This window comes from Canis aureus, chromosome 10 (assembly GCF_053574225.1).
Source record: "Canis aureus isolate CA01 chromosome 10, VMU_Caureus_v.1.0, whole genome shotgun sequence".
Lineage (NCBI taxonomy): Eukaryota > Metazoa > Chordata > Mammalia > Carnivora > Canidae > Canis > Canis aureus.
Genome location: NC_135620.1, coordinates 52,053,425 through 52,080,706, shown reverse-complemented (window position 1 = coordinate 52,080,706; position 27,282 = coordinate 52,053,425). Strand labels below are relative to the sequence as shown.

The 27,282-nt window shown below is 42.6% G+C and overlaps 2 protein-coding genes across 2 annotated transcripts; one reads left to right on the top strand and one right to left on the bottom strand.

Annotated features, from left to right (window-relative positions):
• Nucleotides 1-1,569: 1,569 nt before the first annotated feature.
• Nucleotides 1,570-14,702, bottom strand: CHMP5 (charged multivesicular body protein 5). Its single transcript, XM_077912292.1, has 8 exons — nucleotides 14,466-14,702; nucleotides 13,627-13,731; nucleotides 11,986-12,032; nucleotides 10,194-10,287; nucleotides 9,994-10,065; nucleotides 6,380-6,488; nucleotides 4,272-4,384; nucleotides 1,570-2,273 (listed from the first exon to the last, which is right to left on the bottom strand). Exons 1-8 carry the CDS (start codon nucleotides 14,532-14,534, stop codon nucleotides 2,223-2,225), a joined length of 660 nt encoding a protein of 219 aa, XP_077768418.1. The 5' UTR covers nucleotides 14,535-14,702; the 3' UTR covers nucleotides 1,570-2,222.
• On the top strand, nucleotides 14,367-27,282 carry BAG1 (BAG cochaperone 1). The gene is made up of 8 exons (XM_077912294.1): nucleotides 14,367-14,713; nucleotides 14,934-15,406; nucleotides 16,685-16,813; nucleotides 19,426-19,508; nucleotides 21,459-21,572; nucleotides 24,848-24,955; nucleotides 25,970-26,032; nucleotides 26,536-27,282. Exons 1-8 carry the CDS (start codon nucleotides 14,628-14,630, stop codon nucleotides 26,623-26,625), a joined length of 1,146 nt encoding a protein of 381 aa, XP_077768420.1. The 5' UTR covers nucleotides 14,367-14,627; the 3' UTR covers nucleotides 26,626-27,282.

Genomic DNA, 27,282 nt, shown 5'->3' with positions numbered 1-27,282 from the left:
TGGTGGATTAAAGTTAGAATCCTGAGGAATAACTAACATTAGAGTTGGAGAGATGAGGATTTCAGAAAGGAGTTTTAGAGGCAATAGTCAGAAGAACAGGAAAACCCATACATTGTCACAAAAACAAAGGAGTAGAAATTTTGTTAGAATGACTCACTAGTATCCAATGTACTAAAGAGGTCTAGTTGGAGGACTAAATATCACCCATTAAAACTGGTGGTATATGGGACACTGGTAACATTGGCAAGATAAGAAATAGAGCAGGAATGTTTGCTGAGAGTGAATCCCAAGACAATAAACTTAATTTGGATGTCAGATTTTTTTAAAAGATTTTATTTATTTATTCATGAGAGACAGGGAGAGAGAGAGGTTGAGACATAGGCAGAGGGAGAAGCAGGCTCCCTGTAGGGAGCCTGATGTGAGACTCGATCCTGGGATCACGACCTGAGCCAAAGGCAGATGCTGAACCACAGAGCCACCCAGGTGTCCCAAGGATATACCTTGTGATATATCTCAAATCCAAGGTTGAAACTATAATGGAAGAAGTATTTAAAGAGCTGAATGAGAAACTGTAGAGAAGCCAAGCAAGGTTTCAAGAAGGTAATGATGAATAGTACAATGTTTGCTCCCATAGGAAGACTTCTTGAGAGGATGAGATTAGTTGCCATTAATGGATCATTAAAGACCCTGAAATTGAGCAGGAGTTTGGACTGGCTGTAGAAAAGGATGAAGTCGCTATTTTTGTTGTTGTTAACAGCCCTCATATGAGAATAGCAAGTTGCAAAGTACAGTTAACCTCTGAACAATGTGGGGAATAGGGCACAGTCGAAAATCTGCATAGAACTTTTAACTCTCCTCAAACTTAACTAATAGCCTACTGTTGACCAAAACCCTTACCAATAACATAAACACCACCACATATTTTGTATGTTACATGTATTATGTATTGTATTCTTACAATAAAGTAGGCTAGAGGGAATCCCTGGGTGGCTCAGCAGTTTAGCTCCTGCCTTCATCCCAGGGCATGGTCCTGGAGTCCCAGGACTGAGTCCCACATGGGGCTCCCTGTATGGAGCCTGCTTCTCTCTCTGCCTTTGTCTCTGCCTCTCCCTCTGTGTCTCTCATGAATAAATAAATAAAATCTTTAAAACAAACAAACAAACAAACAAACAAACAATAAGGTAGGCTAGGGAAGAGAAAATGTTGTTAAGAAAATCATAAAGAAGAAAAAAAACATTTACAATACTGTACCGTAAAAAATCCACATAAGAGTGGATTGTGTTCAAACCTGTATTTAAGAGTCAACTATACTCATTACCTCAATTATTCCTTGCAAAAGCCTGTAAGATAAGCATGATTGTACTAATAAGGAAATAGAAGTTTAGCAAAGTGAGTATGCTGCTTAGTTATTAGATGGTAGACCAGGGCCCAGGCCTGGATTGTTCTTTGTTCTTTCCTCTGATGCTAGCAGTTATATTTCATTTCTGCAGTAAAGTTTTGAGGCAAATCAACATTAAACTTATGTTTTTTCTGTACCAGAAGCTTTAGGCTGAAGTGATATTATTAAAATTATATCCTTTTGAAAAATATTTATTGAGTATAAATAAATGTCCTATACATTAAATATCAAGAAATAGTCATTATTGATTACAAGTCAGGCTGTAATACTGAGGGAACCACAGAATCAAAATATCCACTCATGATACAGTAGTGATAAATTCCATTCCAATATCAGACATAGTAATGATTTACTCACAAGACACAATAAAACCCATCAAAAAAGGCTATCACTTTAACCAACCTATAATACCACAATAGAAAATGGTTTTGAATCATAGTATGAATAGTCCCAATAATCTCATCTTTTTCTTACCAATGTCAGGTCAATATGAGACTGTGGAGTTACACTATTTTAGAATTGAAAGATTCAATTTCCTTGGTTTTATTTCAAATTATTATTAATAAATGAAAACAAGTCATAAATAGCCACTGACACTTTTAAGTAAGTTAGTCTTTCATAAGAGAAAGGAAATAAAAATTTAGTATGAAGAAAGCATCCCCCAAACAATGAATCTCTTAACGGAAAAAAATAAAAGAGCAATGTAATTAAACTTTCCTTTGGAGAAAGGAAAGAAACCTAACTCTGTTATGGTAAATTTGGAAAGATAAATATTTCCTACATAATGTGTTTATTTTACACGATGTACTTGAATGATGCAAGTCTATGAAGCAGGGATCTGTGGCAATCCAAATTCATCCACCAGGACTCCATCCTGTGAAAAGAAAGCAAAGTTCAGTACCACTGGTTTTCAATTGATAACATAAATGATTACAAATATTTAGTAGTCAAAACTCATTTCTGAGTGTTTAACCAATGAACACCAAACTCTCCCTGAGATGAGAAAGCATTTTCATGAAAAGTAAAGGGGGAAGTGATAAACCAAGAAAAGACTGGAAATGCTCAAAACGGGTGGGGTGGCTGTCTGTAGGGTAGAGGAAGAGAAATAGTTTAAGAGTAAAACCTACAAAGGGGAAGGGCACGGGGAAGGTCTGGCAGGAAAGGCTAAGGAGTTCGTCCTTTTCTCCAGATTCATTTTCACTCTGATTCCTAAAGTGAACCACTACCTTTTGTAGCTTCCCAATCCTTAAAGAAGCAGTGCCCTAAGATAGACAGTTACTTCTATATCGTACTTTACTACAAACTTATGGGCAGTGAGACCACTATCAATTAAGAAACCACACCTCAATGGCACGTTAACTCAGGAATCTGTGATCTTCTTAAAGCAGAAAATAGAAGATAGAAACACAGATGCTACAGGGTATTTAAAAAGGTGAGTCGTGGTAGGTAGCATTAATAAAAATTATTTCAGGTGTGCTGAGAAAAAGCAACCCACGTGCCTGGAACCTTGACATGGTCAGAGGCAGGGATGGGGTGGGGTGGAATGAGCAGTTGAGAAAGGTAAGATTACTCTGGACTCATGGAATAAGAGGGGTAAAGTGGAGGAAGATGCACATTTGGAGAAATTAGCTACTCCCCACCTTTTACTCCTCACATTTCATAGGTGGGAAAAACTGGCAAGCTTCAGAGAGAAAACAAGAATATCTAACTTGCTCCAAGTTGGGTGACCTGGGTGGCTCCGTTGGTTGAGCATCTGACTCTTGGTTTTGACGCAGGTCATGAGACTAAGCCCTGAATCAAGCTCTGCACGGAGGGGGAAGTCTGCTTGAGGAATCCCCGCTTCTGCAACACCCATCCCCGACTCTTTCTTTTTAAAAGAAATATATTTTTTTAATTGGCTCTAAGTCATACAAGAATAAAGGCAGAGCAGAGACTGGCTCTTACTCAAGGATTCTGCGCATTCAGTGTACATGTTGGGAGATAAGGGAAACAGGATAAATGGCAATAGAAAAAAATGACATATCAGGAACTAAGATGGAGTGGACAGAATTTCATAAGTAACAGAATTTTATCTGTTTCTAATAATGACAACCATGCAGCTTTGGACAGGGCTTTCAGTTCAGAAAGTCTCTCTCTCTTTTACGTATCTTTAAAAAATTTAAACTCAATTAATTAACATATCACGTACTATTATTTTCAGAGGTCAAGGTCAGTGATTCATCAGCCTTATATAATACCCAGTGCTCATTACATCACACGCCCTTACAAAGTCCTTTTACATACAAGATCTAACTTGGTCTACACAACTATGTGAGATACTTATAATCATCTGCATTTTAGAGATGTAAGGAACAGAAAAGTTCAAAACAGTTAAGTGATTTGCCAAGGTCTCAAAGACAATTAGTGGCAGGGCTGAGACTTAAACCTAGGTGTCCTGATTCTTTACCTTGTTAAATGAGAATCTTCCTACACTAAGTTTTATACTTAAATTATTAATCTTTATGTAAAAAATCCACACTACAATTAAGCAATGAGTATGAAAGATAAAACTTTGTCATGCTGCTGCCTGGCATGGTTCGTGTATGTGTTAGTGATACTTTTCCAGGAAATGCTGTCTAAAATCTCTAAGTGGAACCCAGTGTAAAACTCACAAGGGTAATTATGTATATTATACAAATTGTTAATGTACAAAAACACTCCTGGGCATCAGTGACACTAATGGGCATGATCTGTCCACAGTCCAATGCAAAGGGTCTCCAAATAATGACTGAGACAGTCTTTCCTTGTTCTAACTTAAGATTCCCAAATTGGTGATCCGGCATAACACCTTTACCATTTGGCATAGCTTACAGAAAGAAAAAAAAGCTTTCACCTTATTCTTTGTGTCAGTGGGAACGCCTTCTGGAATTGCAGGTGCAGATGCTGCTTCATCCAAGTAAGAACTGTCTTCGTCAGCCAGAAGCTCATCACCCAGTGCATCCAACTCTGAGATTGAAACAGTCAGCATTTCACTACAATTGGGGCACCAGGGTGGCTCAGCAGTTGAGCGTCTGCCTTTGGTTCAGGTCATGATCCTGGAGTCCCACATCAGGCTCCCGCATGGAGTCTGCTTCTCTCTCTGCCTGTGTCTGTGCCTCTCTCTCTCTCTCTCTCTGTGTCTCTTATGAATGAATAAATAAAACCTTTAAAAAAGGGATCCCTGGGTGGCGCAGCGGTTTACACCTGCCTTTGGCCCAGGGCGCGATCCTGGAGACCCGGAATCGAATCCCACGTTGGGCTCCTGGTGCATGGAGCCTGCTTCTCCCTCTGCCTATGTCTCTGCCTCTCTCTCTCTCTCTCTCTCTGTGACTATCATAAATAAATAAAAATTAAAAAAAAAAAACCTTAAAAAAAATAAGTCTATGGTAAAGTGGGCTGGAAGTGACCAAGAAGAATGACAGGTAGAGATTTATCAGGGGAAATTCAGGATAGGAAACAAATTAATGGGAATAAAATATAAGGTTCTAGGCAAAAACAGAATGGGGAGAGAGAAGGAACAGGGGTGGGGGGGAAGAGACGAAGTGAGAGAGAGAGAAGGAGAAGAAGAAGGGAAGAAGAGGAGGAGGGAGGGAAGAGGAGAACAACTGAGACAAAGGAATCATGTGACAAATCCAGTGTGAGGTGGTTCTGTCACCTACCTAGTTACTCACGCTAGACATTGATAGACATCCTTGACCTCCCCTCTTCCATATCCACTTCTCTTTTTCCACTACTACCACCTTTTGTCTCAGCCACTATTTTTTTTTTAAGATTTTTATGTATTTTTAAAATTCCAGTATAATTAATTGTTATATTAGTTTCGGGTATACAATACAGTGATTCAACAATTCCATACATTATTCAGTGCTCATTACAGACCAGTGTACTATTAATCCCCTTCACTTATTTCTCCCATCCTCTACCCACCTCTCCTCTAGCCAGTTTGTTCTCTATAGTTGAGTCTGATTTAAAAAAAAAAAAAAAGTCTGATTTTTTGTTTCTCTTTTTGTTTGTTTCTTAAATTTTACATATAAGTGAAATCATATGGTTTTTGTCTTTCTCTGTCGGACTTATTTCACTTAGGATTATAACCTCTAGATCCAACCATGTTGGACTCCATGTTGTTGCAAATGGCAAGATTTCATTCTTTTTTATGGCTAAGTAATATTCCACTGTGTATATCTACACCTTCTTTATCATTTCATCTATGGATAGATACTTGGGCGGCTTCCATATTTTGGCTATTAAAAACAAAGCTGCAATAAACATAGGAGCATATGTATTTTTTCAAATCAGTGTTTTTGTTCTCTTTGGGGAGATTCCTCTTCCTAAGGCCATTCAACAACCCCTCCCATTTTTTTTCCTGCTAAGCTCTACTCATCCTTCAGGATCCATGCCTGTCTCCACTCCCAACTAGGTTAAATTCTCTAGCCATGTGCTCCATAGTACCCCATACTTCTCCTTCCCAATAGTTTGTGCTCTTGTAATTGATTGCTTGAAACAAGCAGTTTCTTTCTCTGGCTAGAGAAACTTCATGAATGCAGGGACCATATTAGCTTTCTTTAATGTTGAACCCCCAGCACCTAACACAGTACCTGGCATATGGTAGATGTACACTAAGTATTTGCCAGTGACTGTTTCTTGATCTGCTTTGCTGTTCTGAGGGAGAAGACTCAAAAACAGGGAGAACAAAATCCAAAGGAAAATGGCATGGAAGGGTAGTATTTAGATACCAAGTACTAGGTGAGCAGACACCTTTGCCCCGACTTCCATCTGTAGCTTGACCTTCCCTGAGTCAGTGGAGCATGCAAATCTGACATGCCTGCCTCACAAGCTCTTTGCCCAGAAGCTGTACCATAAACTAACTCTCACAGAACCCAAGCATTTGGGAGAAGGTCCCAAGAAGTTACTCCTTTCAGACTCTAAACCTTTTTTTTCCTAATTGCTTTTCCCACAACATACCTGCTTCTAGGTCATCTTCATCTAATTCTGGGGTGCCATAACTACGGCTCAGCGCTTCTTGGATTTCATTGGCATCTTCCATCATATCTTCTAGTTGGTCTTGTAAGTCCTTATAGAAATATACATGACAGCTTTCATTCATTTCTTACTATTTTTCCTCTAACTACTCCCCACTCTACTTTCTCCTCTGAATCTTAGAAACAGGAATTTTTAAAAAGGTAATGTATGTAAAATGCTAAGTACATACCAGTTCTCAACAACTATTGGTTTCCTTCCCTTACCATAACTAGTCCTCACCTAGAGACTCTTTTTAGCCAGCCACTGAGCAGATGCTCCTTAAAAGGACAGGTTTGAATAACTCCTGAAAACCCCTTCCAATTAAAAATATGAGAGAGCTTAATGAATTATTTAGAAATCACAAAACTGAAGATTCCCCCCAACAATAACTATGAATGCCAATGACCCACATAATCCTCCTTTTTGACAGTAAAATGTAAATTCAAAAATAAAGAAGAATTAAATTGGGGTGCCTGGCTAGTTCAGTCAGAAGAGCATGCAAGTCTTGATCTTGGGGTCGTGGGTTTGAGCCCCACGCTAGGTGTAGAGATCACTACAAAAAATATACATAAACTTAAAAAAAAAGATTAGGGACGCCTGGGTGGCTCAGTGGTTGAGCATCTGCTTTTGGCTCAGGGTGTGATCCCAGGGTTCTGGGATCAAGTCCTGTATCGGGCTCCCTGCAGGCAGCCTGCTTCTCCCTTTCTCCCTCTGCCTATGTTTCTGCCTCTTTCTCTGTGTCTCTCATGAGTAAATAAATGAAATCTTTAAAAAAAAAAAAAAAAAGAGAGAGAGAGAATTAAATTGGTGATCTTGCATTTGAATTTAAAGTGCTTCATGGAAATCTAAAATCCTACTGCAAGAACAGATGCCCATCAGCAATTTGTCATTACAGAAAGTTTACCTAAAACAATGAATCCAGCAGCATCTACACTACCAACATCTTTCTAGTTTATGGAGAAAAGCAAGTAATAGGGACAAGCAAATTAATCTTAAGTCAGCCAAAGACTGACTACACTGTGTAGGGAAAAAAAAGGACAGTAGTGGAAACAACTGAGTGGTACAAAAAGTTGTACTAGGCCCACCCTGGATGGAGAAACAGAAATGGAATTGGGATAGGCTTGATACCCAAAACCAGGCTAGTGAAAATAATTGACTGAGAGCATAAGTCATCTGTGAATGATCTACCTGTGATTAACTGGAAGACTACAAGGCCAGACATAATGTAAAACCAATCTGAGAATTGCTACAGCATAATATAAAACAGCTAATATAATGGTTAGGAGCACAGACTCTGGAATCAGACATATGCAAGCTCTAATTTTGCCTTACTTAGTGAGAAATAAAGTCTCTAAGCCATAATTTTCTAATCTGTAAAATGAGATTGTTAATAGCCATACCTTAGAAGGTTTTCTACGGCTTTATTGTAATATTTGTAAAACACTAAGCACTTAACACTACATATTTTCCATTGTGTTAAGGTTATGCAGAGTATCAACGTGCTTTTCACAGATTGAAATTTCCACAGAAAGGGAACAGATTAGTGGTGGTAAAACAGAAAGTCCAAACTGGCACCATTTATCCTTCATAAATTTTATTTTTATGTTTTTTTAAGATTTTATTATTTATTCATGAGAGACACAGAGAGAAAGAGAGACAGACAGAGAGTGAAGGAGAAGCAGGCTCCATGCAGGAAGCCCGATGTGGGACTCGATCCTGAGACTCCAGGAACACACCCTGAGTCAAAGGAAGACACTCAATGGCTGAGCCATCCAAGTGTCCCTATCCTTCAGAATTTTTAGAGCAACGGAAAACATTTGAGAACTCCTCTTGGCCTGCAAATTGGAGGTCTGTTTTTCCATTTAAAAGTGAAGATGATAGAAAGTAAAACGAAAAACACTTTAAAAAAAGAAAACACTGGGATGCCTGGGTGGATCAGCAAACTGAATGAAAATTCAGTTTCATTATATTACCAAATAATATTGTACAAATAAGACAAATATACACAGAACATTTTCTCAGTAAATGTCCTGGAAGATGTCACTGAGCTGAACTCCGTGTAAGCAAAGACTGGTGGAAGTTTAGAAAGACAGCCACAGGGCAGCCCCGGTGGCGCAGCGGTTTAGCGCCGCCTGCAGCCCAGAGCGTGATCCTGGAGACCCTGGATCGAGTCCCAAGTTAGGCTCTCTGCATGGAGCCTGCTTCTCCCTCTGCCTGTGTCTCTGCCTCTCTCTCTCTCTCTCTCTGCATCTCTATGAATAAATAAATAAATTCTTAAAAAAAAAAAAAAGAAAGACAGACAGCCACAGGCAGTCCAAGGAGGGGTGCTTGAAAAAAACTAAGATGGGAGGAATGCCTTCACTTGTACTAAAGATCCACACTCTCAGAGAATACTTCTTCAGAAGCAGTAAAATGCCAGGAAGACAGTAAGTACTCAACCAACAAATACTGCTTGAATTAGGCAGGACTGCTTTAGCAACTTTAACTTTCCTTGTTCATTTGTTCATCAACCATCAAAAACTTTCTGAGCACCAGTTATGGCCAGGCACTGTTTAAGGTATAGGATATAACAGTGAACAAGTGGATGGGGGGATCGGGTAACTGGGTGATGAGCATTGAGGAGGGCACTTGATAGGATGAGCACTGGGTGTTATTATACTAGATGTTGGCAAATTGAATTTAAAAAATGTAGGGATGTCTGGGTGGCTCAGTGGTTGAGCATCTGCCTTCGGCTCAGGACATGATCTTGGAGTTCCAGGATCAAGTCCCACAGTGGGATCCTGCATGGAGCATGCTACCCCTCCCTCTGCCTATGTCTCTGCCTCTCTGTGTGTCTCTCATGAAATAAAGAAACTCTTAAAAAAAAAAAATCTAAAGAGAATTACTAGAAAAGCGAACCAGCTCTACTCCAGGAACTGTGTTAAACATCTGACATATATATCCTCATCTAACACTTGTGACAATCCTAGGAGATGGGTAGCAACATCACTACTTTACAATTGAGGGAAGAGACTCAAAATCATTAAGTTAGTTAGAAGTCTCTAATAGAAAAAAAAAAATAAGTCTCTAATAGGAAACTGGCTGCTTATTTACTGAGTGTCTAGTATGTGCCAGGTATCACGTGCATAGATCCACAAGCTCATTTATTTCATCCTCACAATAACTGGGTAGGGCATTAGGATCCTTGTGTTAGGGATGCCTGTGTGGCTCAGTGGTTAAGAGTCTGCATTCAGCTCAGGTCATGATCAGGGTCCTGGGATTGAGTCCCGCATCAGGCTCCCCACAGGGAGCCTGCTTCTCCCTCTGCCTGTGTCTCTGCCTCTCTCTCTCTCTGTCTCTTATGAAGAAATAAATAAAATCTTAAAAAAAAAAAAAAAAAGGATCTTGCGTTAACAAGAAGACAGAGACATCTGGTACCCTTTCCCAAAGTTACCCTGTTAGTAAATGGCAAGCCCAAGATTCAATCCATCATCTGTGTTCTTTCCATCATGTACACATTCACTTGGATTCTTTCTAAAACTAGTGTACATACTTGCAGAAACTAGTATATATCTCACCTCAATCTGGTCAATTTTCACTTGTTTATATGCTTTCTTCATTTCCTTTACTCCCAGTTTCATAGCATCAACCTAAAAAAAGGTAAGAGAGAGCACAATGTCTTAAAAGGCCGTGTTGGTGAAATTGTCTTTTAAATACTATGGGAAAAGAAGAAAAGAGTAAAATAATAAAATCATGGGAAAGGGTGCTATGGAAATACCGTGGTCTTGGTGTCCTTCAATGACTGGATGGTGTAATTGGCTTGTTCCATGTTAAATGACTGTTGGGCAAGATTGTCCCGCTGCTGCTCATACCTTTTTAGAATCAATTAAGAATGGTAAATGTGAGCCAGATAGAAATCCTCAGGAAGAAAGTATCTCTAACACTAAATAGGAATTTTCTTTAAAAAAACTTTTAAAAATTAAGTATACAGAAAAATTGGCAAAAACAATTTAATTACTCTAGCACAAATATCATTTGATGTACCCTTCCAATACTTTGTCTTTGTTCTTAGTTATGAGACTATTTTGCACTTAATATTATAGCCTTTGCTGTTTTCTACATTACTACATACCCATAATATGTCTTTATGATGTTTCAAATGACTTCTATGATAAATTCCCAGAAGTAGAATTCTTGGGGCAAAGGGTAAGACGATTTTTAAGGCTCTTCATACATAAAACTAAACTGTTTTTCCAGTAGACTGAACTTCTTGAGGATAGGTATTATTTTTTACTAATCTTGTATCCATAATTAGGTAATTCATCTGGCCTGATGTAATATCTGGTGCTCAAAATGTTTTTTTAAAATAAAGTTCTATATCAAAGATATAGAGGTAGTATAATACTACCTCAAAGACTTATGTCATTATGGTCTTTATACAATATTTGGCAACCATCTAACTGAAAATTGGTCAATTCATGGTACAGGCAAATGGTGGTGAAATTATAATCACCTCAATAAAAAATATAAAGTTTCCAAAGAATGTATAAAAGGAGAGAAATGCTTATGATATAATGTGAAGTGGAAAAGGACAACCCATATATACATAATATAATTTGTCTTCTAAAAAGCTATATGCATAGATTCCGTGCATGTGCATGCAGAGATAAGAAACTGTAAGAAATCAGCATTCTAAAAATGGATATTTCTGGTAGTAGGAATCCAAATAAATGATTTCTTCTGTTCATTGTATTTTCCAAGCATCTATGATGAATATGCATTCCTTTTGCTAAAAAAAAGTTACTTAAAAACTGCAGTGCTATCTACTCTCATCACTTTAAGGCATTATAATTTCTTCTTCCAATTTTGTCTAATTTAAAAGGAGGAAGGTGGTATCTGATAAAAAAGGATTTAAAAAATAAAAATAGAAATATCAACAACCTTTCTGATTCCTTATAAGCTGCTTACATCTGACCCCTGCAACTCTGCAGAAGATCTCATCATCTGAACAGCCCACAAGAGTAAGCACAAAGATGCTATTTGGCTTCTGCTCAAACACTGAGACAGTCACTGAAAATAAATTAAGGACACTTAAATCTATTCTGGTGGGAGAAACCAAGTATTCAGGATTCTCAATTTTACAGACAAACAGAAATGCATACTCTAATTAAATAAATATGGGATAACCCTATAGAATTGAGCAGCCCAATACAGAAGCCACTAGCCACATACGGCTACTTAAATTGTTAAAATTAACACTTCCTCAGTCACACTAGCCACATTTGGCTAATGGTACAGATGTACTGAATGGTACAGATACAGAACATCTTTATCAAAAAAAAAAAAAAAAAAGAACATCTTTATCATAACAAAAAGTTCTGTTTAGATGGATAGTGCTGCAACAGATAGTGCTAAACATGCAGGGAGAGAAAATCCCAGCTCACCAGATATGTAAATGAAATTTGCAATTAAACAAGAATGCTTATAAAATAGTATGAAAAACTGAAGAATAAAAGACCATTTCCCTTTTAGTTAAACCTGCTGGAAGAAAGGTTACACTTATAACTTACATCCGCTTTTGCTTTAAAACCCTCAAGGCTTTCTGTTTGACCATATTCTGGGGGAGAAAAACAGATTTTAATGAAAAGAAGTAGAAAACACACACATAGTAAAAGAAATCTCCCATATCCTCAGACTTACATATCTACTTATTCTCTTCTTCAAAGTTGTAGACATAGTGGCTCCTGGCCTCTTCTTCACCTCCTAAGCATAGTCTTTTTTTTTTTTTTTTTAAGATTTTATTTATTTATTTATGAGAGATGGGGGGGCGGGGGGAACACAGGCAGAGGGAGAAGCAAGCCCCATGCAGGGAGCCCGACAAGGGACCCCATCCCGGGTCTCCAGGATCATGCCCTGGGCTGAAGGCGATGTTAAACCGCTAAGCCACCCGGGCTGCCCCCTAAACATAGTCTTTAAGGCCTCAGCTCATCTCTTTCTTTGCATCCCACATCTCAGGGTACTAAACTGCATTCCCCTTTCTTAGTACATATTCTTCCCATGGCAACCCCCAATAGTGCCTATTTGTATATCCAGTTGCCTCAAGGAGATTCCCAACTTGGACATCCTCTCAAAGCCAACTTGGCTATCCAATAAAACTCAACATGTCCAAACTCCTCAATCTGCTCTTATTAATATTATTAACAATGGTCCCACTAATCTCACACTTCTCTAGGTTAAGAATCTTTATATCAACCTTACATTTCCTCTCTGTCTCTTCATGCAGTCATTTCATTACTGATTTTCAGAACTAATTTGCAAAGTGATTACTTTCCTATCATTTTCATGATTGTCACTATGGTTTAGGCTTTCATGCCAAGTTCAGATGAGCTTTCCTGCCTCTGATCACTCTTCATTCCATGCTATCCAACTAAGATGGCTGAGAAGAGCCTTTTGTCACCTCCCTTTCTATACTGTTCCATAAATCATTGTATTTTGTCTTCTCCAGTGAAGTTCCAGGAAAAGCAGGTATTATCTCATAGATCATAATATCTAACATTTATTATTTATGAACGTTTCTATGTACCAGACACAGTGCTATGTAGGTCATATGAATTACCTCATTTAATCTTTACACTAAAAGTAGATGTTATGCCCATTTTACAGACGGGGGAACTGAGGTTCAGTGACGCTAGGTAACTTAGCTCAAGTAGTGAATGAGTTAGAGTCAGAGAAAAAAGTAGTTCTATAGCCACAGTCCATGAACTTAAATATAGTAATCTATATTTCTACCTAATAGAAGACGAAAATAAGATATTAAGACTTTATGACAGCCATGTCTAGTAGATAGTGATGGTGTTACTAATAGAACCCTGGTCTCCAGATGACTAGTTTAGTAATTTTCCCAGCATGCCATTCCTTAACCAGTCTATTATACCCACCTAAGCTGACCAGCCTGGCACTCACTGTTCTGAGATTGCCACCTTCTCAGCAGAATATATTAATTCCCATGGACATGCTTCTGGACGAGTGGTCAGCATGTTCTCTCCACCAGACTTAATGTCAGCCTTCCTCTCGTATCAAGCTGCAAACCCTCTTCCCTGAAGGATACACCCTCACGTGTTTTCTCCTTACCAGACTACCACTGGGCCCTACTTCCATAGGTGCTCAAACTAGGCTTTTGCAGCACCTTCTGCAGCTGCCGCCTACCTTACCTTGGCTGGACCCTCTCTCATCTTCTTGATCTGGTCCTTATACTTCACGAGCTCAGCATCCAGTCGAGAAATCTTCTTGTCAATGGATTCTGCCCTGCTGTCCACCTTAAGGAAATAGTGGTAGTTATAACAATACACTTACATGGGAAGGGGCAGGAGAGGAAAGAAGGGTGGAAAAGTGGTTCCCAACTGGGGGAGATTCCTAGTCAGAAACACTGGGGGGCTTTTATAAACTATACTCCACCCTTCCGATTCTCATGTTCTAGGGATCCTTTCAAGTGTGCTTGAGCAGAAAAGAACTTGGGGGATCAATGGGCTGAGCTGATATTCCCCTACAATCAGAGACTAGTCAGGCTGTGGGCTCAACCAGGAGGTGTGTGAGAAGTGGGCTTTGTAAATCTAATGCTATTCGCTTAGAGACAGGGTGGTAGCTTAATGTGAGGGGCCAGAGTTCTGAATTTCCTGTTACTGAGATCCAGGATGGGAGTACGGATACGTTGACCTAGGATATCAAGTTGAGGATCCTGATGTGGGAGAGACATGGAGGATAAAAGAGGGGGGGAAGGATGCGGGCCTACGGCTGGTTGGGGTAGAAAGAGCGAGCGAGTAAGAAAAGAAAGAGCAGCGGGCCTCAGAAGGGGTTGGGTGCAAGTAGGGTTAGGGGTCCCTGGTTTGTGGCGTCAGGAATGACCTGGGTAACAGGCACGAAGGTGAGGTGGAGAGGGCCGAGGCGTCCGGGACCGGGAACGGAATGGAGGAGTAGGAGCCAGAACCGAGGGTGGGCGGGGTCGGGAGTGTCAAGAGTCCCAGAATCTAGTTATGTGGCGTCAAGTGCCCACCGTGCCAATGCAGTCAGTCAGGCTGGGCGGCGGAGCCTTGGGTTTCGCTTTTCCGAAGAATCGGTTCATCTTGGGCGGCCACGAAGAAAACCCAAACACTGGAGCAAAACTAGAAACGGAAGCAGAGTCACCTCCGCCCTCGCCTTGACTTCCGGCCCCCGCATGCGCAGGCGCAAGGCGCCTATTGGAGCTTCCCGACTCTTTTTCCGGGTTTTCAGGGCGGCCTTCCGGGGAAGGAGCGCTTCGCGAGGTCGCAGGTGGCAGGCAGTCATCGGGGGCGTGGCCTCGGGGAAGGGCGCGGGGCGGGGCTCCAGATAAGTGGGGCGTGGCCTCGGTTGAGTGGGTGGGGCCGGGCGGCTGTGGCGGAATGCCCCGGGGCGGGAGCGGGGCCTGGTCCGAGGGGCGGGGCCTGGTCCGAGGGGCGGGGCCTGGTCCGAGGGGCGGGGCCTGGTCCGAGGGGCGGGGCCTGGTCCGAGGGGCGGGGCGGGGCGGGGAGGTAGCCGGGCCGGGTGGCAAGGCGCGGAACTCAGCTCCCACCGCTGGGTGGTCAACAAGCGCGGGTCTGGCGGAGCGCGGTGGCGCGCGGAGACCGCGAGGCGACCGGGAGCGGCTGGGTCCCCGGCGGCGCGCCCCTCGGCCGGGCCGGGAGCCGCGCCAGTCGGTGCTCCCGGCCGAGCGCGGTCCGCCTCCCTCTCAGCGATCGTCCGCCCGGGGTGCGGCCCGCGGGCATGCCGGATCCACCAGGGGCGCCGCCGCCGGCGCTCGCAGGTCGCGGGTGAAGAAAGTGCGGCCTCGCTCGGCCCGGAGCGAAGACGTGGCCCGGAGCCAAGAGGTGACCCGAAGTGAAGAAGTGGCCCAAAGTGAAGAGGTGACCGAGGGCCAGGAGGTGGCCCCGAGCGAGGAAATGGCGGCAGCCGGGCTCAGCGTGACCGTCACCCACAGTGAGCTCGGACGGCCGGGTGGGCACGGGGCGGGACTGCCCAAGTCCGGCGGCGGCCCTGGGGTTGGCCACGGGTCCTCCGGAAGCCAACCCGGCTTGTGTGTTCCTGTGTTGGTGCCGGCGTCCGGAAGCGCGGGGTCTTGTGTGTGTTTGGCACCGTTGTCCGTGCTGGTCGTGGTTGTATGGGTTAGTGTGTGCCTGCGCCGTTTTGTGAGTCTTGACATCAGGGTTGTGTTTGGCCGCGTCGTGTATGACTGCAGTCGGTGTCTGGACACCTTTGTGTCTGCTGAGTCTAAACTCGACTGTTGTTTGAGTGGCCTGTGGCTCCAAGCATACGCTCTGGGCACCCTTTGGGTCTGTCAGCTGTTGGAGCTGACATCGATTTAAACGAAGTCACTTCACTCCAGAGCTCCTCAGGACTAGGGGAGACCCCAGGGCCTCAGAATCTGAAGACCAGTATTCTAGATCCTTCGGTGTTGAGTGACCTTAGGATGTCTCCTTTATAAACTTATGGTTTCTTCCCTGTGAAGTTGGTAGCACCTACTCCACTAACTTCATGTGGCTCTTGTGCAGGCTTAAGGCTTGGCATATGCACTGGGCATGGGCTATTTTCTTACTGTCCATATACCTGGAAAATAATTGAGCTAATAAGTTTTCTTCTGTTTGAGTTTACTCATTCGTTGTCTATTCACTGAGCACCAACTGTGTAGGTGCCCAGGTGTACCCTCTGGGACAGACTTGTAGGAAAAATAATCCCTTACTCCTGACAGCGAAGGAGATAAGAACATTACAGTACAGAGTAGAGGGCAGTTAGGCCACAGGAAGCAGATGACTTGTGATGAAAAGCATGGCCTTGGGAGTCAGATAGATCTGAAGTCAAGTTCAGACTCCTCAGTGGGGTCTCCATAGGCAGGTCTTAACTGGACTGAACTTAGTTTGCTTATCTGTGAAATGGGGATTAATATAGGTAGTACCTACTTGATGGGGTTGTTCTGATGATTAAATTAGATGATGTTTGAAATGAGTTGTCAGTCCTTTATGCACGTTAAGTGCTTAAAATGCTAGCTGATAATCACTAAATTGTTACTATTACAGAGGAAACAAAAATCCTTGAGCAGGTCACCAAAGCTGGGCAAATGGCAGGGGACAGGCTGTTTGGAGTAGGTGGTGGCAAATGAACTGGGCCTTGAAGGCTGGATAAATAAATATAATAAAGTGTCAGCCTGTATTGGTTTATGTGAAAGAATTTTCTTCATCGAACACTCTTCTCTCTTCCCAGGCAATGAGAAGCACGATCTTCACGTTACCCCGCAACAGGGCTGTAGTGAGCCAATTGTCCAAGACCTGGCCCAGGTTGTTGAAGAGGCCACAGGGGTCCCACTGCCTTTTCAGAAACTTATATTTAAGGGTAGGCATTTCTCTTCTAGCTTTGAGTCCTTATGGCTAAAGGGCCTATTTAAAACTGCTTAACCTCACCTAATAGTAACTCTTAGTTTTTAAACTGGGATAATTCTTTTTTTTTTAAATGAATTTATTTTTTATTGGTGTTCAATTTGCCAATATACAGAATAACACCCAGTGCTCATCCCATCAAGTGCCCACCTCAGTGCCCGCCACCCAGTCACCCCCACCTCCCGCCCTCCTCCCCTTCTACCACCCCTAGTTCGTTTCCCAGAGTTAGGAGTCTTTCATGTTCTGTCTCCCTTTCTGATATTTCCCACTTATTTTTTCTCCTTTCCCCTTTATTCCCTTTCACTATTTTTTATATTCCCCAAATGAATGAGACCATATAATGTTTGTTCTTCTCCGATTGACTTATTTCACTCAGCATAATACCCTCCAGTTCCATCCACGTCGAAGCAAATGGTGGGTATTTGTCGTTTCTAATGGCTGAGTAATATTCCATTGTGTAAATAAACCACATCTTTATCCATTCATCTTTCGATGGACACCGAGGCTCCTTCCACAGTTTGGCTATTGTAGACATTGCTGCTATAAACTTCGGGGTGCAGGTGTCCTGGCGTTTCATTGCAATAATTCTTTTTTTTTTTTTTAAGATTTTATTTATTCATGAGAGACATACAGAGAGAGAGAGGCAGAGACACAGGCAGAGGGAGAAGCAGGCTCCATGCAGGGAGCCCGATGGGGGACTCAATCCCAGGTCTCCAGGTTCACGCCCTGAGCTGAAGCCAGTGCTAAACCGCTGAGCCACCCAGGGATCCCCCTAAACTGGGATAATTCTTATTTGCTTGTTTCTTCATCTGTTCCTTCAATACATTTTATTTATTTACTTATTAAAAAAAAATTTTTGTTTAAGATTTTATTTATTTATTTATGAGAGACACACACACAAGAGAGAGAGGCAAAGACAGGCAGAAGGAGAAGCAAGCCCCTCGCAGGGAGCTGAATGTGGGACTCGATCCTGGGACTCCAGGATCATGCCCTGAGCTGAAGGCAGGTGCCAAACCGCTGAGCCACCCAGGGATCCCCTTCAACACATTTTATTGAGGATCTTCTATATACTGACACCTTCAAACATTTTGATAGGTATTAGAGTTGAAGTCCCATGAGGATAGCAGAAATCTTACCATTTTTCTGAAAGCACATGGGTAATCCTCCCTGGCTAAGTTAGACCCTCTTCCCAACATATGTGCATATGGCACTCTCTACCACTTCTGTATGACTTGTATTGAAATTACTATTAAGTGTTTTCATAGTCGCTGAGCATCTCATTTCTCTGTTAGAATAACTAACTCCTTGAGGGAAAATATTGCTGTGTCCAATGCTCAGCACAGTGCTGAACAAACTTACCAGGGATCTGGATGTGGCAGGCCCAGTAGATGTTGCTGATTTCTACCAGGACCCACCTCCCTTCTATCCCCATTCTTTCTTCCCATTCCCAAGGGAACTTCTTATTGTGTATCTCATAGGGCCACATTTATCCCATTTGGTGCCCGTCATAATGAATTTAGCAATGGGAAGCATTTTTATTTATACTTTATAGTGTAACTTCTTGCTTTTTTGTTTTCTTGGTTTTTTTTAATTTATTTGAGGGACATCTGTGTGGCTCAGTGGTTGGGCGTCTGCCTTCACCCCAGGGCATGATCCCAGAGTTCTGGGATTGAGTCCTGCATTGGGCTCCCTGCGAGGAGCCTGCTTTTCCCTCTGCCTATGTCTCTGCCTTTTCTCTGTGTCTCTCACAAATAAATAAATAAAATCTTAAAAAAAAATTATTTGAGAGAGAGAGCAGGAACAGGGGGAGGGGCAGAGGGAGAAGCAGACTTCCCCGCTGGGCAGGAAGCCCAATGTGGGGCTCAATCCTGGGACCCCAGGATCATGACCTGAGCTGAAGGCAGATGCTTAACCAACTGGGCCACCCAGGCACCCCATCCTTGTGTTTTCTTTTTAAAAACATTCTATTATAGAATTATAAAAGGCAATAGAAATCCATGTTTCAAAATAAAGGAAAGCACAAAGAAGAAAATGTTCTCCCAGATAAAACCCCTCATTACATTTCAGCATATTTCTATCCATTTGTACAGGCATCCTGAAGCATAGGTTTTTATTTGTGTGTGTGTGTGTGTTTAGTTGACAAAACAGATTAGTTGATTATACAGTTTTTATTACCTTTTTCTTATAAAACTGAGCCATCATTTATTGTGGCATTGCAGTTTCCCGAAAAAAATTAGCTTTAATGCCTACAAAGTCTTCCGTTGTAGTGATACATAGTTAATTAGCCCCCTGTTTCTAAATGTTTGTCTCTTTCTAGTTTCTCACTGTTAATGATTAAGGTTGCATTGAAGATTATTTTATAACACTTACTATGTAGGCATATGTCCAGTTATTTGTTTAAAATAAAATCTGAAGTGAAATTCCTGGACTAAGGCACCTTTGGGAAAGATTACACCAATTTATCCCCTTCTCATTAGTGAACACACTTGTCTATTTAATTTAACCTTGCTGAAGTCTATTTTCAGTGTTATATAATTTATTACCATTTGGCATAACTTTTCTTTTCAGGAAAATCTCTGAAGGAAATGGAGAAGCCATTGTCAGCCCTTGGAATACAAAATGGTTGTCGAGTCATGTTAATTGGGAAGAAGGTAAATTGCTTTCTCTATCAGAATACTCCAGAATTAAAGGATTAAGGTCTTTTATACATATTCCTATTTGGGAGGCCAAATTGGGGACCCAGAATCTGCATTAGTGAAATAGCTATCTCAAAACAGTTGTGGTTCTCTTTATTTGATGGGGTTACAGGTTTGTTATTCTCATGGTCTCTGGCTCCTGTTGACTATGGCTTTTGCTCTGGGAATTATGAATAGTTATGCTGCTTCAATAACGTAGCTCTTGTGTTGGTAGTGGATCTCAATCTGTCAAAATGTGCCTGAGTGAGGCCTTACTCACTTGGAGGGGATTTGCAAGAGAAACTTTTATTAAAATAAGCCTATAGATTTTCAAAGATTTTATTTATTTATTCATGAGAGGCACAGAGAGAGAGACAGAGACCCAGGCAGAGAGAGAAGTAGGCTCTCCGCAGGGAGCCTGATGCAGGACTCAATCCCCAGGCCCCAGGATCATGCCCTGAGCCAAAGGCAGACGCTCAACCACTGAGCCAGGTGTCACTGAGCTTACAGATTTTTAAAATAAGTTCTCTGCAAATTTCATGAGTCTCTCTCCCTTTAAACACCTTTTCCACTAAAATCTTCCACAAGAGGAAGCCCTCTTTGGCTAGAAAGAAAGGTTCAGACTAAGTTGAGGTAGGAAAAGAGCCAGTTGGTGAGGACAGTAGTCCCTGGGGTGATGAGAGAGGGCTCAGGCCAGCCAGGCATTGTGACGCAGTGGAATTGTTGGTCATAGGAAGTTTCCTTATTTTGAGTGAGGTGGCTAATTCAGAGTGGAGAGAGGGCAGAGATTAGCAAAGTGAAGGCAAAGAATATCTAGTCCAGCCACAGAACAGTCAGGAGTCTGGCACTCAGGATTTGGCCACGAAGAAGAATGTGAACAATTTGGAACAAGCAGGAAACTTGCTGGCCCTGACTACCAATTGTTGAGATAAGAGAAGGGGAAATATTCTAGATTTCTTGCTCAAGGGTCAGGGTGAATCGTTCTGGGTAATGGGCAGAAATTAACGGTTGAGTTTAAAGAAATAATAGGACCCTAATTAGAAGTGCCCTGGGGTATGTGAGGCCAAGTCCAATTTCAAGTCTCCATCCAACTCTTTTGGGCTATGTGACCTTAGGTTACTTTACATTAAACCTCAGTTTCATCTAAAACACTGCCTTCTGAGCAGCCCAGGTGGCTCAGCGGTTTAGCGCTGCCTTTAGCCCAGGGCGTGATCCTGGAGACCCAGGATCAAGTCCCACATCAGGCTCCCTGCATGGAGCCTGCATCTCCCTCTGCCTGTGTCTCTGCCTTCCTCTCTCTCTCTCTCTCTGTCTCTCTGTCTCTCATGAATGAATAAATAAAATCTTAAAAATAAATAAATAAAATAAAATAAAACCCTGCCTTCCTCCCTGGGTTGTGGTAAGGCTTAAAATAATAGTACAGACAAAGGTTTAGCATAGTAGAGGGACTGCTCAACAAAAGTAATCATCCTTGTCCTTGTCCTCATTAAATGGGAGCGCTCAGTTGGTGGGTAGCACTTAGGAATTCAGTCAAAGGAATGGCAGAATTGCACCTGTCTCACCAGGTGGACTCCTCACGGGTATCCACTGTCCTTTGTTCCCCTTGGAGGCTTCAGTCTGGAGTCAGCTGCTGATCAGCCTCAGGCTCGGGTTGAATCTGGCACTTGACTTGGCTCCATTCTCTCAACCCAAGCTGTCTGGGTCCCTGCAGAATGTTTACTTAGTATTTCTCTCTCTAGTCTAACGTCTTTGTGGGTAGAAAACATTCATGGGTAACTCTCTAGCTTTCCAAGAAGCAGCAGAATCAAAGCTATTTTTTTTCCAGGTGAGTGGTTTTAGCCCAATTGTCATTAGGTTTTTTTTCTTCCCAGTCAGAAGCTACTATTTTTGGTGATTATTGACTTCATTTTATTCTTAAACATTTAGAACAGTCCAGAGGAAGAGATTGAACTAAAGAAACTGAAAGATTTGGAGAAGTCTGTGGAGAAGATAGCTGACCAACTGGAAGGATTGAACAAAGAGCTTACTGGAATCCAACAGGTCACTCTTTTTGGGGAGATACAAATGTGTGGTTAGGGCAGGCTCTCTAGTCTGGATTCCCTGGGTCCAGATCCTGGCTTTACCCTCTATCACTGTGGGCAAGTTTCCTTGTCTCAAGTTCCCTATCTATAAAAGGGGAAAATGATGGTACCTCTCCTTAGCATTGGTGTGAGGATTAAATGATGCAGTTTGAGAGGTACCTGGCTGACTCAGTTGGTAGAGCACACAACTCTTGATCTCAGGGTTGTGGGTTCAAGCCCCACATTGGGCATAGAGCTTGCTTTAAAAAAAAAATTTTTTTAATGATGTAGTTTGAGTCTGACACATACTAAGTGCTTTTATAAGTGTTATTGTGTGTATTTTTTTTTAAGATTTTATTTATTTATTCATGAGAGACGCAGAGACACAGGCAGAGGGAGAAGCAGACTCCATGCAGGGAGTCCAATGTGGGACTCGATCCCGGGTCTCCAGGATCACGCCCTGGGCTGAAGGCAGCGCTAAACCGCTGAGCCACCCAGGCAGCCCTTATAAGTGTGATTGTCATTGCTATTTTCAAACCACAGCCTGCATCCATTTGTGCTCTTAGGAGAGTACCTGCCATGCCAGGGGTCTTGTATTGTCTGTAATGGAACAGGTAGCTTCTCCTAGTCCCAGCTGTTACTTGTTTAGCAAGACAGAGAACATTGTTGATCTAGAAAAGGCCCAAGTTGAGCTTGATCTTAGCTGAGGCAGGGGTCATTCTGTTCAATTCCTTGTATAAGAGAAGGGATACTAAAATTAGGCCCAAACCACATATTTCTTTTTGTTCCCTCTAATTTTATAATGTTAATAGATGTATGTTTCTGTTTTAGTTACAAAAGTAATACATGCCCATCGTATAACTTTAAGTAAACATATGAGCACTAATACCTATAAAGCCCTGACTCAGAAGATAACCAATACTAAAGACTAGAATATATTTTTGCATTTAAAAAAATTGATATAGGGCAGCCCGGGTGGCTCAGCGGTTTAGTGCCACCTTCAGCCCAGGGCCTGATCCTGGGGATCTGGGATCGAGTCCCACATAGGGCTCCCTGCATGGAGCCTGCTTCTCCCTCTGCCTGTATCTCTGCCTTTCTCTCTCTCTCTCTCTCTCATGAACAAATAAATAAAATCTTAAAAAAAAAAAATGTTCATAGTTGGGGCACCTGGGTGGCTCAGCTGGTTAAGCATCTGCCTTTAGCTCAGATTATGATCCCAGAGTCCTGGGATCATCAAGCCCTGCATTGACTTTGTGCTCAGCAGGGAGTCTACTTCTCTCTGTCCCTCCTCCTGTCATGCTCGCCTGCTCTCTCTCTTTTAAATAAATAAAATCTTAAATGATCATACTTATCAAACCTTGCATAGCATTGTAACATATATGAATATATCATGATATCAATATATATACCTAACAATTCTTTATTGTTCATCACCTAATGTTATTTTACCATTATGCATTAATGCTTTTCTGAACATCCTTGAATATAAATATTTTTTTACCATTTCCGATTATTTTTTGGGCGTAGAATAAATTCTTTGACTTGGAATTGCTGGCTAACGTTTAAAGCTTTCATTGCAGGGATCCCAGGGTGGCTCAGCAGTTTAGCGCCTGCCTTCGGCCCAGGGTGTGATCCTGGAGTCCTGGGATCGACTCCCACATCAGGCTCCCTGCATGGAGCCTGCTTCTCCCTCTGCCTCTCTCTCTCTCTGTATCTCTCCTGAATAAATAAATAAAACTTTTTTTTTTTTTAATTTTTATTTTTTTATGATAGTCACAGAGAGAGAGAGAGAGGAGAGAGAGGCAGAGACACAGGCAGAGGGAGAAGCAGGCTCCATGCACCGGGAGCCTGATGTGGGATTCGATCCCGGGTCTCCAGGATTGTGCCCTGGGCCAAAGGCAGGCGCTAAACCGCTGCGCCACCCAGGGATCCCTAAATAAATAAAACTTAAAAAAAAAAAAAAAAAAAGCTTTTATTGCATGTGGTCAAATCTACATCTGATAAAATCTGCAGAGATCCTGGCTGTCTACCCATTGTCACCAGCTAACTGGTCACTAGGCCAAGCAATGTGACTACATAGCAAGATAATTTAATAAAAACAATGTAAATGTGGCTTTTTTTTTTAAGATTTTATTTATTTGAGAAAGAGAAGTGTGCGTGTACACAAGCACACAAGCAGGGGCAGGGGGCAGAGGGAGAAAGAGAATCCCCAGTGAGCAGGGAGCCTGATACAGGGCTCCATCCCAGGACTCTGAGATCATGACCTGAGCTGAAGGCAGACACCTAAGTGACTGAGCCACCCAGGCACCCCAATGTTGCTGTTTGTTAACACATGTCTGTGTCAGGAATTATGTTAAGAGTCTATATATATTTCTCTTTATCCTCCTAGTATCATAATCTGGTGTGGGTATCATAATCTCCATTTTAAAAATGAGGATATTGGGCAGCCCCAATGGCTCAGCGGTTTAGTGCCCCCTTCAGCCTGGGGTGTGATCCTGGAGACCTGGGATCGAGTCCCACGTTGGGCTCCCTGCATGGAGCCTGCTTCTCCCCCTGCCTGTGTCTCTGCCTCTCTCTGTGTGTGTCTCTCATAAATAAATAAATAAAATCTTTTAAAAAAATTAAAAAATAAAAAATAAATAAAAATGAGGACATTAAGGCTCAGAGAGGTTGAGTAACTTGTACAAGATCACAAGCCAGTAAATGACAGAATTCAAGCCTGGGCCTATCAGACTCTACACCTTGTATTTTGTTTTGTTTTGTGGCTTAAAGATTTTATCTACTTATTTGACTGAGAGAAAAAGAGAGCACAAGCAGGGGAATTGACAGGCAGAGGGAGAAGCAGGCTACCCACTCAGCAGAGAGCCTGAGGCAGGGCTCGATCCCAGGACCCCTGGATCATGACCTGAGTTGAAGGCAGATGCTTAATGGACTGAGCCACTCGGGCATCCCTACACCTTATGTTCTTAACATCTGCTTCTATGTGGGTATACACGGTGACTGAAGGCTTCATCGGAGCCAGGGCTCAGGAGGCATTAGCAGCCCCAGTGGGCCGTGTGAGATAGTGGCCTGCAGCCTATTACAGTGCTTTGGGTGGCTCTGTTTTTTCCAAGAGATGAAATTCTGGGTTTGAGGTCTGGACTAGCCTATTGGGGGGAATGTGGGCTCAGTGTGTGGCTACTTCATCAGTGCCTTGGCATGAAGTTTTCTGTCAGCCTCAAGGAACCCTTGCAAGAATGCATTATTCCTGTACAGGGTTTTCTGGCCAAGGATTTGCAAGCTGAAGCTCTCTGCAAACTTGATAAGAGAGTAAAAGCCACAATCGAGCAATTTATGAAGATCTTGGAAGAGATTGACACACTGGTAAGTAAATATTCAGCTGAGAAGAACTAGTTTCCTTTGACTCTTTTTTTTTTTTTTTTTTTTAGATTTTATTTATTTATTCATGAGAGACACAGAGAGAGAGAGAGAGGCAGAGACACAGGCAGAGGGAGAAGCAGGCTCCATGCAGGGAACCCGATGCGGGACCCCATCCCGGGTCTCCAGGATCACACCCTGGGCCAAAGGCAGCGCTAAGCTGCTGAGCCACCTGGGCTGCCCTCCTTTGACTCTTTTTCAGTGAGTTTCACTCTTTCAGTAAAGCACTCTTACTGTCTGAGGATATTGAGCACCTGCTGTGTGCGAGACACTGCTCAGTCCTTGGTAGATACACAGAAAGACAAGATAGTTCCTGATTTTTAAGCAGTCACATCCACCAACGTAGGGCTTTTGTCATTTTTATATTTCCTAAAAGCATCTAATCCTCACAAAGTTGGAACCCAAATGGACTGTGATTTTATGGCCAGAGAAACAGAGGGCTTCATGATACTCATATGACTGGTGATTCCATTAGGTTCATTATCTGTAAAGAATTCAGCCAGACTCAGTCTCTTGTGAGACTATTGGGAATCATCAACTCCATGATCCCTTTTACAGAAAAGATGGTAATGATATTTCCAGCTAGATGCCTCATTTTTGAGGGTGAATTACTCTGCATAGGATTCTCGGGGAGTGAGGGAGGTTGTAAAGAATAAGCACAGTGAGCTCATGGCATGGCCAGGACGTAGTATCTGTACATAGAAAGGAGAGAAAGGACAAAGTCCATGGTACAGATCAGTTTCCATGGCCCAGACACTGAGAGCAAAGGGAGCTTTTATAGGGGTGAGAGCCATGGGAAGGGCCATGTGGAATACAGATCAAGGGAGGAAATCATTCCTGAAAATGCAAGTCTCGTTCATGTTGGTGACTTATGATGCATTTGGTGTACTGTGGGTATTTCATCATGTTGTTATGTCATTCTTACTGAGATTATTTATGTGTCAATTTATTCTTCCACAGATTCTGCCGGAAAATTTCAAAGACAGTAGACTGAAAAGGAAGGGTTTGGTGAAAAGGGTTCAGGTGAGCTGTGTGATCAAGCATTCAAAGTTTAATGTGTGTGTTTATCTGTTCAGAGTAGGGTAGGGCAAAAGTGTGATGTGTGGTATGGACATTTTTTGGTTGTTATTTCATGAGTCCAGAATCTAAGAGAAGAGCTCCTTTCATGTCCCTGTAATTGTATTTGAATTTAAATTAATTGGGGAGGAAGATTGTTGGAGAGCAGTTATAGCTGCCATATGACACAATTTCAGGAGGCACTATTCATGTTCCCTGAAATTGTGCAGTACAGTGGCAAGGCTTCCTGTCCTCACCACCCCTCTGGAGGATTGTTGTCAGAAACCCTGCTCCTACACTGGCCTCTGCCTCCCTCCCCTTATCTGGGAGCCCAGGCTGGCTCCATTCCTCTATAGCCTGTTTTAAATCATTCACCCAGGGGTTCCCCATAATGGCTGAGCAAGAGCCTTGTATGGGCAGGGAATGGCTAGTCCTGGATGGTCCCTCACTGCCCTGCATTCACGTTTTAGGCATTCCTGGCTGAGTGTGACACTGTGGAGCAGAACATCTGCCAGGAGACAGAGCGGCTGCAGTCCACAAACTTGGCTCTGGCCGAGTGAGGTGAGGCGGAGAGAGGCTGGGCCGCCCTGAAGAACAGCTCCACCAGCTCTGCCCTCTCTGGGACTGAAGTGACCTGATTTCACCAGGGCCGCTGGGGACAATTGGCCACTTGCCAGTTTTCCTGAACCTACCCCTGTTCTCGATGAACAAGTGTTGTCTGCAGTCCTAAGTAGAGCCCCTGTCTGTTTTCTCATTGTTTCTCTGTGTGGCTGCGCTGTCCAGCAGCCTACCTTGTCTGGAGAGGACCTCCCCTGCCAAGTCTTCCCCGCTCTTTCGACCTTTGGGTACTTCCCTTGGGTTGGCAGAACCTCTCATTTGTGTTGGAGTAATTCTGGGTTTATAGCCCCCCGGTCCTCAGATTCATGAGGCCTTTTTGCCCTTGTGATTCTATAGCCGGTAGATGTAACCCAGAATCACCAGGAAGTTACATCTAGTCAGGAATGGTGGGAGTGGTTCAGAACAGGTGTTTGGCACACGGAGTAGTCCAAATATTTCTTGATTTGTAACCGAATTCCGGAACAGATGTCTGGGTTGTTGGTTCACAGACCTCACCACCCAGCCACAGGCCATGAGATCTCAGAGGCCCATTCCTGGGGTGGGGCTTGTATTGATGCATGGACTTCCTTGTACTTGAGTAAATTTTTAGAAGGTTAGAA